At 46.5% G+C, this 17,865-nt stretch overlaps 1 protein-coding gene across 1 annotated transcript in view; it reads left to right on the top strand.

Moving 5' to 3' along the window:
* The window catches only part of LOC142823223 (killer cell lectin-like receptor subfamily B member 1B allele C), a 27,219-nt gene continuing 9,354 nt past the window's right edge, over nt 1-17,865 (top strand). The window contains exons 1-4 of the mRNA XM_075913843.1: nt 1-195; nt 7,749-7,847; nt 8,239-8,406; nt 15,358-15,512. Coding sequence (XP_075769958.1) covers nt 111-195; nt 7,749-7,847; nt 8,239-8,406; nt 15,358-15,512 — 507 coding nt within the window. The 5' untranslated portion in view covers nt 1-110. The remainder of the gene's footprint in view (nt 196-7,748; nt 7,848-8,238; nt 8,407-15,357; nt 15,513-17,865) is intronic.

Genomic DNA, 17,865 nt, shown 5'->3' on the forward strand with positions numbered 1-17,865 from the left:
TAGACCAGAACAGAGATGTGCTACTGCTCAGCAGAGGGCAGACATATACATGAGATTGCTCTTAGGAACAAACCTCCTGCTGTACGCTCACACCTTTCTCTGTACTTGCCATGGCTGGAGAAGTAGTTTATGCTGATTTGAATATTCCTGGAGCTGGTTCCTCTTCCAGGCCACCACAATGCTCTCAGAACCTCAGTAAGTGGATTTAGTTTCTATTTTTGCACCAAAATGGGCAGTCTTTGGTTAGGATTCTTTTTTCCTAAGATTTTTTTTTGACTTGCAGCATTGGCAATTTAGAGAAACTGTGTCCAAAGCCAAAAGCCAGCTGTGTGCTTTATGTATGATGTGACTTAGCTTATGTGAAATTCTGTTCCACTCTCAGCATTTGGCAACTGAATTCTGTTAAGGGAATAGAGTGCACTTCAGTTTGTGAGTGCAGCATGTCACAGAAAACTTCTTAGTCTTTGACATGCAAATACGAGTGCAACGGAATATAGTTGTTCTTTATATGACACCCTTCCTACTGATTTCATACATATTTGGGGCGGACCAACCAGCTATTGAGGTAACAGTACACAGTAAAACGCTTCGGGGGTAGCTGAGTTAGTCTGTACAGGATAAACTTAAAAAACAACAAACAGCCTGGTAGCTCTTTATAGACTAACAAAACATGTAGATGGTATCATGAGTTTTCGTGTGCACGGCCCACTTCTTCAGATGACTGGCGTTTTATAGTTGGGGGGCAAAGAACAGTACGTTGGGTGAGTCTGAGAAAGAATGATTGAGCACAAGGAATGTGGGAGGCTCACAGATTAGAATTTGTTTTATTGGAGAGAAAGTTTAAACTCACATACCTCTGAGAGAAAAGGTGGAATCTGAAATTAGGTAGGGAGCCTGTTATGTGCAGAGGGTCACAAAAACATGGCGGATAACAGCACTATGGGCAGGGATGGATTTAGGGGCAGGCAACTGCCTGAGGTGTTGGGCTTAGGGGGTGCTGAGTTGAAGGTGAAATGGCTACAAAATGCAATTAAAAATAAGGTTCTGAAAAGTATAACAAAGGGGTAGGGAGAGGACACTGAAAATGTTCCTTGCCTGGAGTGCCAGTTGGTTTAGGCCAGCCCACTGACTGTTGGAGCAGGAAGGAAGGGTTTACTCACCTCTACAGTGATAAAGGGGAATTTGCCCACAAAAGCTCGTGATCCCATCTACATGTTTTGTTAGTCTATAAAGTGCTACTAGACTATTTGTTGTGTTTTAAGTTTTTCCTCTATAGTGAGCTAAGTAGGGAGAGGGAAACCCAGCAAATGAGGAATGCAGGGAGAGGGATCTGAAAAGAGAAAGAAAGGAGCAAACTGGCCAATGGGTGGATAGGAATGACTGAGATAGCAAAGAGGATTTTTTTTCTGGATGCTGAAATGGACACAAAACTAGGAAAATGTTCTAAGGACAGAGAGGATGTGAACTGTTTCCGAGTGCAGGAGAGACTGTGAATTATTGCATTGTGGCTTAACAAAGGCACAGAATTAAGAGAGTCTGTCAAGGGGAAGATGATAGAGGAGGTAGGGACTGTAGTGTCATCAGTGTTTTAGGAATATTGAAAATACAAGGAATCATGTGATTCCTTTAAAGGATGGAAAGCGAGTATCATACATTCTTTGTGATTCCTGTGAAAAAATAAATTAAATTAGTTAAAAATCTTGATACTCTGTAGGCTGTTTGGGGGAAATAATGTAAGTATTAAAGAGCTATATCTTCCATAAGTACAGTCGGGGTATAGATTTACATGAAGGGTAACATTTTCAAGTGACTTAGATCATTCTAAAAATCCCACTGTAATAGCCCAGCTATTTCATTAAGCTCTATATAAATTGTGACATATAATCAAATATACGATATCGTTGTTACCGTCACTTATTCTTGTATAGCCTTTTATCTCATACGTTTTTCTTCCTTAAGAATAACTACAACTGCATTAACTTAAAAAACAACAAATGGTCTGATAGCACTTTAGAGACTAACAAAACATGTAGGTGGGATCATGAGCTTTCATGGGCACAGCCCACTTCTTCAGATGACCGGAGTTATACTTTGAAGTGTGTTGCTTTACACTTGCTATGAACATAACTGCGCTACTGTATAGCTTTTGAAATAGTTTCTTATAGATGTGCCTGATCTAGACAGTGCATGTTCGTGCCATGAGGGCAGGGGACTGGATTCGATAACCTCTTGAAGTCCCTTCCAGTTCTATGATTCTATGATACAATTTTATTAAAAGCTGATGTTTTCCTACAGGTCTTGCTAGGCATCACAGTAATGCCTAGCATAATATGTGGCTATCTAATCAAATTTAATTTTTGTTGTGAACCGTTATAAAATTGTATCCATGCACTTGTGATATTATTTGCTGACAGCATTTGATCTATTCTTGAAAAAAGTTTTAGGACTTAGATTCTGCTTGTTGCATCAGTGTAAATGCAGAGTGATTCCATACAAGTAAATGAGATTGTTCCAAACAGATACTGATGTATCCAAGAGCTAAATTTGTTTTTAAAACTGCTTTTCTAGTTGCAGTTATTTAGTTAATTCACAGAGTCAAAGGCCTTAAGGGACCATCTAGTCTGAGGTCCCATATATTTCCCCAAAATAATTCCCAGAGCAGATCTGGGTAACAATAAAATGCAGGACAATGTAGCACTTTAAAGACTAACAAGATGGTTTATTAGATGATGAGCTTTCGTGGGCCAGACCCACTTCCTCAGATCAAATAGTGGAAGAAAGTAGTCACAACCATATATACCAAAGGATACAATTAAAAAAAATGTGTTCAGTCTTGATTTTAAGCTTGTCAGTGATGCCGAATCCACCAAGACCCTTGGCAATACAGTATTTCCTGTCTTACAACTAGGGCTTGATCCTCCAAATGCTCGTGGCCAGAGCACAGAGCTTTGTGCTGCGGGTCGTCCCAAGGACTACACGTGCAGATGCTTAACTTCACTCACATGAGTTATGCCACCGAAGGAGTCATTCCCACATTTAACATTACACCTGTGCTGAAATCTTTGCAGGATCAAGGTCTACGGCTGACATTAAAAGTCTCAGAAGCTGCTGTTAAAATCATTGTCACAATATTGACTTAATCCAGTAGTTAAAGTTGGAAGATGGATTCCAATATACAGAAAACCTTGATCTTTCCACTTGCATTTCCTAAAACCCCTCTTCTTTTAACCTAGAATAATTCCTGTTAGTCTGAAATTAGAAGTCTCAGAGGGGTAGCCCTGTTAGTCTGTAACTTTGAAAACAACGCATAGTCCTCTGGCACCTTAGAGATCATCAAATATATATATAATCACGAGCTTTCCTGGGCATCATCCACTTTATCAGATCAAGCTCATCTCATTTGACAAAGTAAGTTCTGCCCACAAAAACTCATGATAATGTATAATATCATGAGTTTTTGTGGGCAAAACTTATCTATTTCTATGTCTATGTCTATGTCTATGTCTATGTCTATGTCTATGTCTATGTCTATGTCTATATATTTGATAGTCTCTAAGGTGCCACAGAACAGCTCCTTGTTTTTGAAGCTAGAAGATAATTTTACTTAGAAACTTTAAAGTAAAATCGAGAAGCCATTTTAAAACAAAGAAAGACAGAAAACACAACCACCACCACCACTCATTAGCATTCATTAATATGAAACTTGCCAGATGTGGTGCTAAGAACCTGAGGTTCTACTTTGGAATTGACACCTCATTGTGCTTGGCACGTATATATCAAGCAATAATTGTTTCACTTTTCAAAAATTATTTCCACTATTTTTGTCCACTTATAATTCCAGAACAGTTTGTTCTGTAAAGTTCAAAATAGTGAACTAAAGTAAGTGTCTGTGGAAATCCACACACAAAGATCCACTTTTATGAATGGAAGAATGCAATATTTGAACTGACTCAGAAGTAACAGTGGTTACAAAAGAAAGAAATTTAAGTAGTCTGTATCGATTATAAACTCTGTGAATAGCCATAAGAGTGTCACAAGTTTCATCAGGAACAAAGACCCCTTTGCTAGTGAATGCAGTTCGAAAACATAGTCTGAGTTTAGTTTCAAGATGGCAATGATTGTCCTTTGAAAGAAAAAGAGAGAATGTCAATTGAGTCAGGCTCGAGTTGTTGTCAATGTTGTTTTTTGGAGTCTGATCCTATTTCTTTAAAAGAGAAAATAGTACAAACTCAAAGGGAGATAAAGAGCAGCAAAATTAGAAAATGCAACTTCTATCTTTTGTGTTAACTCTTAACTTGTAACCTTGTTGCTGCTTATCAGCTTATCAGACTCCTGGAAAACTCATTCCAGAATCAGGCTGTTTAGGGCATTATGGCTAGTTGTCTTTCTCTGGTCAAAGGCTCACAGCAATGCAGTGTTGGATGGTTAAGCCAGACTCTTATTACACAGAAGGCAGAAGGAGAGAGATAGGAAAGAAAAGAAGTAAGTTACAGAGAAACTTACAGGTGTGTGGGGGGGGGAGGTTATAGCTACTTTGGCAGATATACAGCGCTAGCAGCTACAGTGATGCTCAAAGAGCACTGCAGGAAAACTACTGTTGTGTGTTCACACTCTCAGCACACACAGTAGTGTGATCACACTTGTAGCAATCGCAGCTGCTTTTGGAGCAGTGCACTCTGGGCAGTTATCCCTTAGAGCCCTTTTCCATTACTCAGGCTTGTGTAAGGTGGGGGGAGCGGTTGCAGGGCATCCTGGGTCCTATGCCAATGTCCCGTACTGCATAGCTTCATATCCCATCAACCCCTTTGCTTCTGGTGCCATCTCCAAATGGTTTTTGTGCCGCACGTTCTGCCTCTTCAGTGTGTAGCAATAGAAACTGAACGGCTGAAGAAAATGCTCATAGGTCTCACTAACATGTCGCAAGTGGCAGTCAAGTTAGTCCTTAACCTACAGTGTGACAATGAGGAGTCAGATACTGATGGCACCACCCCCATAGTTGTTCTGACACAATATTTCTTGACATACTGCACAGACTATGGTGAGAGATACACTCCCAAAGAAACTGAGGAACCACCTGATCAACATCCTGTACAGCAAACAGGAAAACATCAAGAAAAAGCTCTCAAATCTGGAGACTTATATAAAAAAACCAACCTTCCACACAAACTTCCACATGGCAGGACTTTACTAAAATAAGATGGGAGATTTATATTACACACTTCACTTCTCTACAGAGGAAAAAGGACTGTAAACTGTATAAACTCCTACCTGCCACGTGGGGCCATGATAGTGGTACCCTTAACTCACCCAGCAATATCATCAATCTATCCAACTACACACTTAGCCCAGCAGAAGAGTCTGTCCTATCTTGGAGACTCTCTTTTTGCCCCACCACCCCCACAAACATGATACAGTTCTGTGGTGATCTGGAAGATGCCTAATTTTGCCATCTCCGATTCAAGGAATACTCTCAACACAACACTGAACAGCGCACTGACACACAGATACCCTCCCACCAACAGCACAAGGAGAGCTCTGCATGGACCCCTCCTGAGGGTCGAAACGACAGTCTGGATCTATACATAGACTGCTTCCTCTGATGTGCACAAGCAGAAATTGTGGAAAACCAGCATCGCTTGCCCCATAACCTCAGCCATGCAGAAGGCAATGCCATCCACAGCCTCAGAAACATCTCTGGCATTATAATCAAAGAGGTTGATAAAGGACACGCTGTTGTCATCACGAATAGGTCTGACTATCAAAAGGAGGCTGCCAGACAACTCTCCAATACCACATTCTACAGGCCACTTTCCTCAGATCCCACTAAGGAGAACACTGCTCCAGACACTCCCTACAAAAGCACAGGAACAAATTTACACAGACACACTCTTAGTGCCCCGCCCGGGGTTATTCTATCTACTACCCAAGATCCACAAACCTGGAAATCCTGGACGACCCATCATCTCAGGCATTGGCACTCTCATTGCAGGACTGTCTGGATATGTGGACTCTCTACTCAGACCCTACACCACCAGCACTCCCAGCTATCTCCGAGACACCTCTGATTTCCTGAAAAAACTACAATGCACTGGTGATCTTCAAGAAAACACTATCCTAGCCACCATGGATGTAGAGGGTCTCTACACCAACATCCCTACCAATATAATATACACTATCATGTGCCAGCAATGCCCCTCTGCTATACACATCGGCCAAACTGAATAGTCCCCATGTCAAAGAATAAACAGACACAAATCAGATATCAGGAATGGCAATATAGAAAAACCTGTAGGAGAACACTTCAATCTCCCTGGCACACAGTAGCAGATTTAAAGGTAGCCATCCTGCAACAAAAAAAATTCAAGAACAGACTTCAAAGAGAAACTGCTGAGCTACAGTTCATCTGCAAATTTGACACCATCATCTTAGGTTTAAATAAAGACTGTGAATGGCTAGCCAACTTCAAAAGCAGTTTCTCCTCTCTTCACACCTCCACATCATCTGCTAGAAGTGGGCCTCATCCTCCCTGACTGAATTGACGTCATTATCTCTAGCCTTACTTTTGATTGGTACTCTTTTCTTATGCCTGTATATTTATACCTGCCTCTGGACTTTCTACTACATGCATCTGATGAAGTGGGTCTTTGCCCATGAAATCTTATGCTCCAATTAATCTGTTAGGGTATGTGTACACTACCCTCCTAATTCGAACTAGGAGGGTAATGTAGGCGTACCGCACTTGCAAATGAAGCCCAGGATTTGAATTTCCCGGGCTTCATTTGCATAAGCCGGGCGCCGCCATTTTTAAATCCCGGCTAGTTCGAACCCCGTGCCGCGCGGCTACACGCGGCACGGGGTAGCTAGTTTGGATTAGGCTTCTAATCCGAACTAGCTGTACTCCTTGTGGAATGAGGAGTTTGAAGTAGGAATAAGAGATCCTCTGGAAAAGGGCTTTTTTCCGGAGGATCGGGGCCAGTGTAGATGCTCTTTTCCAGCTTTTCTAAAAGCCAGAAAAAAGCGGCGGACATTTTTATTTAAATGCTGCGGGGGATATTTAAATCCCCCGCGGATTTCCCTATTACGACCTGTAAAATTAGTATGCCCCTTTCGGAAAAGGGGCCAGTGTAGACGTAGCCAACATGTGTGTTCGTGGCAGTGTTTTTAGGTTTTTTTGTTGACAAATTTTTAGCCCATGTGCTTGATATTTTTTGGGAGACCATCTGGCAACCCTTCATTTCAGAATCAAATATTTGATTTTGGGGAATATTTTTATTTAAAAAAATACCAATTTTCTGCAGAAAGCAAACACTTTTAGCAAAAAATGTAGACTCAACCTCAATTTTCTATAAAAAACCACTCTGATGGAAAATGTAACCAACTGTCCTGGTTACTGGTTGTTTTTAAATGAAGAAATCTACATTACTGTATCATGATCAGGCTACTTGCTTATCTCTTACTACTAGGAAGTTTACAGTGAGTGTCATGTACGGGGAAACAAAAGTAAGGATGTTAAGCAGAGCAGTGGCTGTGAAGAATGATTTGGGAGGGTCAACCATGCATTAGAGACAGTGTGGGAAAAGATGTGGACGTGTACTCTGGGAGAAATAGGCAAAAGAAGCTGCCATTGTTGATGCTACTCCTGGTGGTAGGTAAAGAAATTGCAATAGGGTGCAAGAGAAGACAAAGTTTTACTGTTATTCCCTACCCTGGGGGCTGATTGATGTTTCTCCAAACATTGTCTCTCATAGGTTCCCCTCCATGTCCCCAGTGGTGTCGCATCGCTGTAGGGGTCAAATGGGCTGGGATCATCTTCCTGGTAATAGCTGTGATAGCGCTGGGGGCTTGGGGTAAGTAGCTCCGATCTGTTTACCGTGAACTCTCTCCTCATTCCCAAATCTGAATGACATTCCGTCCTTGATTCCAGTCCATTTGCAAATGAAACCCTGGGCATTACATCCCCACTAGGTCAAAATGTTACGGAACAAGGTATAGTTAAGAGCTGGATTCAGGAAACTTGTGTGATCTGGCTAAGGCAGTTTTACTGTTACGTGTAGATGGTAGGACCAAAATTCACCTATTTGGTGTAGTGAATGGGATTCTCTCTTCCACTGTCCCTACCCTCACTGGGATCAATACTACACTGTCTGATGACTTACACACCCTCCACAATTGTTTTTTTTTAATCTCTACATAGCTTCAATAGCAGTGATTTTCATTGACGCTGATGTTGTTTTGAAGTTTCCCAGTTGCATGGCTCTTGTGAAGAACAGAGCAGAGGAGCTCAGAATACATCGGAGAAGAATGAAACCAGAATTGTCAATAGCACTGAAGGCAGCTCCTCCCTGGAGGATTTCCGGTCTCGCTTGAAATCAATTCTATGTGAACCCCCCAACGGCAGCTCATCAGGTAACCGCAGCTCCTACTGTCCCAGAGCCGTAACTCATTCTCCCTTAAACAGTTTGCAGCACTCTCACCATGACTGAAAGCCCTGGTACCATGTTAAAGGGACACTGTCAGCTTGAAATACAATGGACAAGATTCATACTGAGGCCCTTTTATGTACATTATGCCAGTGTAAAAATCCCCAGACATTCAAAATCCACAAGTCAGGCCTAGAAAAATCATGACATTGGCTTATTTTAGGAAAATTATAATTTGGGGTTCTTTATATTTGCTTTCTAATTTCTGAGCCTTTAAGTTGTACTTGGGTTGCACTGTCAGGTTTTTCTGAGATTTATGAGGACCAGAAACTTTCTTTAATGAAATTGAGATTCTCACCTAATCCCATGATTCCAGGAGCTGGGACTTTAAAGAAGACACTAAAACTCTACAAGACCAGGGCCGACTTATCCAGTAGGCAGAGTGTCTAGGGCCCACGATACTTTTAGGGGCCCACGAATATGTTTTAATTTCTTTTAAAATCAGAAGAAAAAAATGAACTTTCAGGGTAGAAGAAAATGTTTTAATTTTTTTCTCGCATCAGAAAAAAATGAAACTTTTAGGGCCCACGAAAATCTATTAAATTTTGCCTAAAACAGAAAAAAAAATAATTAATATGTTGAAATATTTAAAAGGTGATAGAAATGCAGCTGTGTTAGCTGGATGTAGCTGGAACAAAAAACAGGACTATGTAGCACTTTAAACACTAACAAGATGGTTTATTAGGTGATAAGCTTTTGTGGGCCAGACCCACTTTGAGCTGAGGAAGTGGGTCTGGCCCACGAAAGCTCATTACCTAATAAACCATCTTGTTAGTCTTTAAAGTGCTAGAAGTATTTAAAGTTATATCAAATAATTTTTAATATATTTTTTTTATGGAGGAAGGGGACCATGAAGGCAAAAGTGCCTTGGGCCCAAGAAAGTCATAATGAGGCCCTGCACAAGATATGTGATAAAAATATGTCTGCTAATTGACAGGGTAAAAGGGGCTAATGGGGTTCTTTTTTTCTCTCAAATGTTCAGGAGGCAGGAAGTTACGTCAACAACTAGAAAAGTTAAATGTAACAAGTCGTGAAGATTTTCATGTTGCAACGAGGCAGCTTTTTGTCAGTCAGCTCTTCTTAGAACGACAGCAGGAGAACAATGTCCAGACAGCAGGGTGTTGTCAAATAGATCAGGTGCTTTTTAATATGATGTAATGTAGGGGTGGCCAACCTGTGTCTCTGAAGCTGCATGCAGCTCTTCAGAAATTAATATGCAATGCAGCTCCTTGCTGACTCTGAGGCTACGTCTACACTGCGGGTGTTTTGCGGAAGAGGAAATGCAAACGGAGTTCTCATTTGCATATCTCATGCTCTCATTTGCATATCTTCTTCCAGTCCTTTTTGCAGAAGAGGTTTTTGCGATAAAAAGCCCTGTGTAGATGGGGCGATTTATAGAAAAAAAAACAACCCTTTTGTACAAGAGCCTGTAAACCTCATTTTTTGAGGTATAAGGGATCTTGCGTAAAAGGGATTTTTTTCTGACAAATGGCCCCATCTACACGGAGCTTTTTATCGCAAAACCTTCTTCTGCAAAAAGGATCAGAAGAAGTTATGCAAATGACACCACGAGATATGCAAATGAGCACTCCGTTTTCATTTCCTCTTCCGCAAAACACCCATCATGTAGACATAGCCTGAGGCTGGAGCTACAGGTGCCAACTCTCTAACGTGCCAGGAGGCAAGGCCCCAGGCCCCCCTCTTCTATGGGAGACGAGCTGCCTCCACACCCTCTACCCTACCACAGGGAGAAAAGGGTGCGTGCCTCAGCCACAAGCACTAGGAGGGAGGACGGAGTGCATCCCCAGTCTCCCCAAACCCGGAGCATAGGGAGGGCAGGCTCTGGGAGCAGAAATATTTCCCCCCCTAGAATGTCTACAGCAAGCATTCTGGGGTGGAGTTTAGGCAGGGCCAGACTGGTGATTTGGGAAGGCAGAGCCTTCCCTTGCCTATTTTACTGGATGTCCATGGCCACCCTGACCTAATGCTTTAGGTGGAGCAGTGATGTACTATACACCTCCCACTCCTGTCATTGTTATTTGTCACCAGTCCCAATGCAAGGGTGCAAGATAAATGCTCCGGCTGCTTCTTTCTGTACTGATCTGGGTATTTTACTCTCTTGGCTCCTCTTTGTGTATCTCCACCTGTTTCTCATCCTATGTTCAGTTTGTTCGCTCTTTGGGGCAAGGATCATCTTACTGCCGGTATGTGCAGCACTTAGCACAAGGCCGTTTTTGTGGCCCCTCTCTCCTATTCTAATAAGAATGTTGAATCATTATTGATTGGTATTGCAGCAGTGCCAAATGACCCAACTGAGGGTCAAATCTCACACACATACACACACACACCTTAACAAGAGAGTCCCTGCCCCACAGAACTTGCAATCTGAGGCTCTTTTTTATACTGTCACTTTATGCTGCTGCAACTTTCTCTCCAGGGTGGGAGAAATCCCCCTCTCCTCCCAACACAGCAAATTACAGTGCTGTACTGGACACCCTATGCTGGGAGCTATGCCCCTCTTTTAGGCGGGGTACATCAACATTGAAATGCTATTTCGGGATACCAGAGGTATCCCAAAATAGCTGCCCGATGTCCAAGGAATGCGTCCACAAATTTGAAATAATTTTCAAAATAATGGGCATGCTATTTCACCATCCCTGTAAACCTCGTTTCACGAGGGATAAGCGATGGCTCGAAATAGCTCTTTATTTCAGAATTTGGTGACGTATAGCACAAATTGCGGCTCTGATTTCGATTGTAGAGTGCAGTGTAGACATACCCACAGAGAACACGGAGCTTGGAGAGAGCTCTCTCTCAGCCCTGAGGCTTTGCCCAAACTTTTGTTTTAAAGCTCTGCAGCAGCACTTTAAACTCCAAAGTGTAAGTAAAATGAATTCTAATGCTCAGCTGTTCCTGTAAAGCAGCAGCAGGGACCTCTAGTGGTCAGAGTAATTCTCATTGCGAGAGCCACAGATACATTCCTTCTGCATTGGGTGGCCCCTCCCTGAATGCCTTTCCACCCACATGTCAGCCGACGGTTAGGGCAGTGTGTGTGTGTGTGTTTCTGAGAAATGGTTTAACGTCCGTGTCTTTACTGCTAGGACCGGGTCCCTTCGCAGAGGGTAGCCAACAGGCCAACAGACGCCCCTTTTATAGGAAGAGCTTATTACACCACAGATTTTAGCTGCTAGGATTCAGAATCCCTTCTCAACGGGCAGTCTGGGAGACTGAGAGATGCCCCAACGGATCTGTCACCTGGGAGTGGCACGATCCAAACGCCCAAGCTCTTTCTATACCTGTCCTTTATGACCGGCTGAAGTTCTTTTAAATTGTGCTTGGTTCTGTTACAGCAACTGAAGGAGTCAGGTTAAAGCTTAAACAGTTACAGGTTTATTAAAAAAAACTTATAAAAAGCATATGGTTACAATGGCTATTGCTCTATTTCTTAAATGTTAGCAAATACAGATCTTAAAAATGGTTACAAAGGAAATAAAGATAGAAAATAGAAATAATGATACCAAGTGACAGCTTAATCTTTAAAGAGCTCTAAGTCTATGTGTACACTTAAGACAAAGGACCACATCCAGGTACAATTTTTACCCCTTTCTGTGCCTCTCGACTCCAGCGGGTCAAGCTCAATTCCTAGGAAAGACGAATATGAGGTGGGCGTCCCCGTTGAACCTCGGGAGGTCAAACACCTAACCCGACCAGCAGATAGATGGTAGATTGACACTCAAAGTAAATATGCTGCTGGACCCATCTTTATACCCCTGGGGGCCCGTATCCTCTTTCTTATCTAAGATGCCAAATTGTACTGGTCCGTTTTGTGGCGCCAGTTCTTACAAGCAAGTTTCAAGTTAATTTACACTTGCAAGAGAGATAACTAAATTGTGAGTACTAGGCATTTTTTTTTTTTTTTTTTTACTGGGCGAGAGATTCCTCCCCCCGCGGACGGCTGTGTGTTCGTATCAATATGGGTTAAGTCAAGGGCACTCCTTGGCAGCCTCTTGGTCAACAATTGGCATATCTGTTTACAGCCATTCACAGTCACAGCAGCCTGGGCCTTCTGCTCTGTGTGCTCTGCATGCTCCAGGCAAGCAAAAATGGATGTTACAAGGGGGTTCCTGTCTGGCTACACCACACCACTCATTCTCAAGGTACTCCTCAGGACCCAAAGGGAGCGAGCACAAGTCATATTGACAGCACCAGCCTGGCCCATCACCACTGGTACACGTCCCTCTTGGAAATGTCAGTGGAAGCCCCAGTCACCCTTTTATTCTTACTAGACCACCAGACACAAGATCACAGTCACCACCACCATCTGAACCTCCAGTTGCTCCATCTTACGGCCTGGAAGCTCTGTGCTGGAACTCTATGGAGCTTTCCTGCTCAGGCCAGGTCAGACGAGACCTTCCTAGCAGAAGAAAGCCTTCAATGGGAGCTACCTACCTTGCCAAGTGGAAGAGATTCCCAGTCTGGTTGGCCCAGTGACATCCATCTCCGATGATAGCCCCAATGCTGCTCATTCTGGGCTATCCCCACAGCTGAAGCAGCCCGGCTTTCATTAGCGTGGATAAGAGAGCACTTCGCCACCAAACTGGTACTCAGGGGCAGGTGTTTCCATAGCCAGTGGTCAGACGGTTCCTGAAAGGGCTTGGAAGGCTTGCGGCTGCTGAGGGAGATTCCAGCGCCACCCAGAGGATTGGCAGAGTGCCCACAGCTGCGTTGTGGTGCACATTGGCACCTGCCTCGGTGCACATAGAAGTGTGTCCACACATGGATGGAAAAGACCAGAGAGCGTGCTGGTCTGGGGTGCGGACTCAGGGAGGGAATGCTGGTGTTGGATGCAGGCTTTGGGATCAAGTTTTGGAGCTGGAGGGGGAGAGGGAATTTGGGGGCAGGATGGGGGGAGCGATTACAGGCTCTGGAGGGAGCAGAGTGCACTCAGGGATGAGTGGCTGGAGGTACCAGGCTTACCTGGGGAACCCCCCTCTGGCAATGGCTCCTGGGGAGGTGGGTGTCTTTGGCTGCTGCTGTCCCCTGTGCTCCTCCAGACCCGCCTGCCCCCAGGAGATTTAAACACCTCAGGTGGCCCTGCCGACAGTGCAGTGGGGTGAGGGAGGCTTCTGGTCGCTCACTCACTCTGGCTGTCAACAGGTGTGTCCCTGCAGCTGTGGGAGGGTGGAGGGGTTTCTGTGTTGTGCGATCCTCTGTGTCCTACCTCAGCACCCCTCTCCTTCTGTGGGGTCCCCCTCTCATACCCATCTTCCCCTCCCTGCTGCACCCCCTGGCCCAGCTGCCCACATTTTACTACAGACCTCCACATGGGGTCTGCCCCCAATGCCCAAGCTGCCCCTCACTGTAGCCTCACACTGGAGGGTGAGGGAGCTGTGAGTGCCCATTGCTCAGAGTGGGGCAGGAGTAGTGGCTGGGGGCAGGGGAGGGAGGTTGGCATCAAGCTGCCCCTCATCATAGCCTCATGTTGCCCAGCATGGGGTAGAAATGGTGACTGTGAGTCGGGGGTCACTCACTTCAGAAGCCCCCTCAGACAGCAGCTGGCCAGGTGTGAGATCCCTCCTCTCCTCTTGCTCCGTGGGAAGCGCCCTCATTGGAGGGAGTTGAGAGCTGCCAATCATGTTACAACCTCTTCCCTTCCTACGTACGGGAACAGTAGCCAGGGGCCATAGGCTGTGAGCTGCTGCCTCCCCACTGCTCAGTTGTGGTGCCTTTGCAGCATTCAGATGGGCCCAGGAGAGAGTCAGCAGCCACCCTGAGGCAGGGGAGAGACCTGCCCCCAAACATTGCAAGAGCCAAGCCCCCAGCTCTGACTATTCATGGTACTTGAGCATCTCAGGGCCCATATAACTCACCACCTGTGCCAGCACCCCAATGCTCTGCCCATCCCTTCACCTCTTCCATATTCCAAACCCCTTATCCCCACCCAGAGCCCACTTACAGCTATGGACCAGCTTACAAGGCAGGGGCAGGGGGACTTGGACCCATTCTGGGCCCCACCAAAAATGATACAAACCTGCTGTCCTTGCTCTCCACGTCTTTCGGCATTGGCAGTCTTGGACAGATGCAGCCTCACGGGCTCCTGCACCTCCAATCTCTGTGCACACTGCCACAGCACAGACGGCATTGACAGTGCTCCTGGGCCAGGCTCCCACTCAGGAAATTGCAGGGCGATGATGCGAGCCTCTATCCACACGTTTGCTGTGCCCTGTGCGATCACCCAGCAGGCCGGAGGTGATGTGGCCTTTGGGTGAGCAAAAGTCTCCAACCCACCACCTCAGCTTGGGCCTGGGAGTCACCTGATTGGAAGTGCCATGAACAAGCGCTCAGAGGAGAATAAACAAATGGTCGCACCTCTGTCGTAGCGGTTGTTCACGTCCATTCCAATAGCTCATCCTCCTACCCTCTGTCGGAGGAGCTGGCAAGATGGAACTGAGGGGGTGGAGGGTTGGCAGACCTCTGTATTGGGCACCATAAAGGTACAACTCCAGGGGATGCCCATACTGACCCTATGACTAGCTGCTATGAGAAAAATCTTCTTGCTTCTGTACATGTGCGTACATACACACCTGATTGGAGTGGACAAGAACAACACAGCTTGAAGAACAACAGTTATTAGAAGGGAAGAGTTTCCTTCTCTTGCAAAACTGAATGAAATCCTCCCTCTCCTCCAATAAAATCAGTATTTCCATTAGGAGTTCCCTCTCTGATCAGAGAATGAAAAACGGAAACCAAAATACAAACTTTCACTTAGGTCAAATGGTGTTTTCCATTAAACTAGAACTTTGAACAAGAGTTTTCAGCCGGCTGCAGTTTGTATGTTCAGAACTGACCACACCTCTGTTCCCATCTCTCCCTGCAGGGGGCGCCGGGTGCAAACTCTGCCCCACGGACTGGCTGCTGCGTGGGGACAAGTGCTACTGGCTGTCGAAAGGGCCTAACAACTGGAACTGGAGCCGGGACGACTGCTGGGGGAAGCGCTCGCGACTGCTCGTGCTCCAGAGCCAGGAGGAGCTGGTAACAAAATGCAGGAATAATACAAGTGTAGCTGGAGAGAGCTGCCTGTCACTGCTTACAGTCCCAGGGCAGCAGGGTTTATCCAGCCCGGTTCTACCCCTCCGCTGCCTTTTTCCCAGTTAGCCAAACTCCACACTGGGGGGTTTCTCCCCTGCTGGGCACCTGGCTGATGCACACACAGCATAGAACCAGAACCCCGCAGCTTCCTACCCTGCACTGCCCATCTGGCTCCTGCAGCTTTGCACCCCTGAGCCCTGCCTGAGAGCTCAGCAGGGCCCTTCTGCATAGGGCTCCTCACACCCCCAGCAGATCTCGCTCTGCCTTGACCGACCTGGGGCTGCCCTTGTGCCCCAACAGGCCTGGCTCCTGGTCATCTGCTTCCAGTACCTGTGCCCCTGCTCACAGGTGAGGCTGAACCTAGAACTCACTTAAAGGGCCAGCTCACCCTGTGACACTAAGGACTGGTGCTGGCTGTGATAGGTTTGATATCACAGGCCCCCTTGAGACTGTCACCCAGTGTGTTGATCATACCACTGAGCCCATCACCAACCCTTTGGGACACCCCACCCCCCTGTCCTCTTGGGCCAGAAGCTCTGGTCTCCCCAAAAAAGGCTCAGAGTTGGAACAACCACCCCCCAGCAGAGCAACACAGATGCTGACACTCAGCGCTGGGAGGGCTCAGCTCTAGGGCCTCCACAGCATAGCACAGCCCTCAAAAGGGACCAAACCCCTAATTAATCTGGTCTTCCTCTGTACAGAAGTTTTACACAGAGAAAGCCCCTCAGTTCAGTCTGTGCCACACCCCCCACACCCCTGTAACAAATTATAAATACTGAGTTTTAACATAAACAAAAGTGTTTTTTTATTAAGTGTAAAAAGTGGGATTTAAGTGCTTGCAAGTGAAAACAGACAGATCAAAGCAACACTGGGATAAATTGCCTAGGGAGGTTGTGGAATCTCCATCACTGGAGATATATAAGAGCAGGTTAGATAGACATCTATCAGGGATGATCAGATTCTAGACAATACCAGGTCCTGCCAGGAGGGCAGGGGACTGGACTCATTGACCTCTCGAGGTCCCTTCCAGTCCTAGTATTCTATGATTCTCAGTTACTCATCTACAATAAGCAAAACATGACAGAGAAGCGTAATACTTAACATTGTTACCTAGTCCTTATGGGTATGTCTACACTACAAAGTTAGTTCGAACTAACTTTCCTAGGCGCTACACTAGCGCTCCGTTAGTTCGAACTTAATTCGAACTAACGGAGCGCTTAGTTCGAACTAGGTAAACCTCATTTTACGAGGATTAAGCCTAGTTCGAACTAGCTAGTTCGAATTAAGGGCTGTGTAGACCCTTAATTCGAACTAGTGGGAGGCTAAGGCTTCCCAGGTTTCCCTGGTGGCCACTCTGGCCAACACCAGGGAAACTCGTCTGCCCCCCTCCCGGCCCCGGAGCCCTTAAAGGGCCATGGGCTGGCTACACAGTTTGTGCCAGTTGCAAGGCTGCAAGCACCCGTGCCAGCAGACCCTGCACCTGCCACAACATGAGCCAGCCATCTGAGTGCTCCCAGCCCTCCACTGCTCCCCAGGACCAGCCTGGCGGCTCCCAGGAGCCTGCACGGGGGCACAAAAGGTGGGCACCCGCCTGGTCAAGTGCGGAGATCGTGGACCTCATCGAGGTTTGGGGGGAAACCTCCAATGTCCATGATCTCCGCACTAGCCACAGGAACACGGCTGTCTACAGCCGCATGGCTACCAGCCTGGCCACCAGGGGCCATCAGCGCAGCCGGGAGCAGATCCGCTGCAAAATTAAGGACCTGCGGCAGTCCTACTCCCGGGCCTGCCAGCCAGGGGCCGACCCGGAGGCCTGCCCCCACTTCCACGCCCTGGACTGCCTCCTGGGGACTCATGCCATCCCTGCCCCCCGGGACGTGATTGACCCCGGGGCAGAGGGACCGCTCCTGGAGACGGAGGAGGAGGAAGAGGGCTCTGAGAGCCAGGAGCCTGCCGCCAGCATGCCCGGGACCCAGGACCCCAGAGGCACGCCACAGAGCTGCTCACCTGTTTTGTCTGAGGCCGGGGAGGCGTCCACCTGTGAGTACCCTCGTGTTCCCCTTATGTGTACGGGGGGCTGGGGTGAGAGGGAGCCCCGGGACCGTGCGCCTGGGCCTTGCCCACCAAGGAGCAGCAGCTGGGGATCCTGCAGGGGCCCTGGCCTTGCAGAGGGGAGCTGGGTTTCACACACCTGGGCCCCTGTGGTAATTGACCGCTGGTCTTGTTGCACCACAGCCGCAGCACCTGGGACTGCAGGGCACACCACCCTGCCTGCAGCAGCCGCCCGCGCCCGGGC

Source organism: Pelodiscus sinensis, chromosome 32, assembly GCF_049634645.1.
Source record: "Pelodiscus sinensis isolate JC-2024 chromosome 32, ASM4963464v1, whole genome shotgun sequence".
Taxonomy (NCBI): domain Eukaryota; kingdom Metazoa; phylum Chordata; order Testudines; family Trionychidae; genus Pelodiscus; species Pelodiscus sinensis.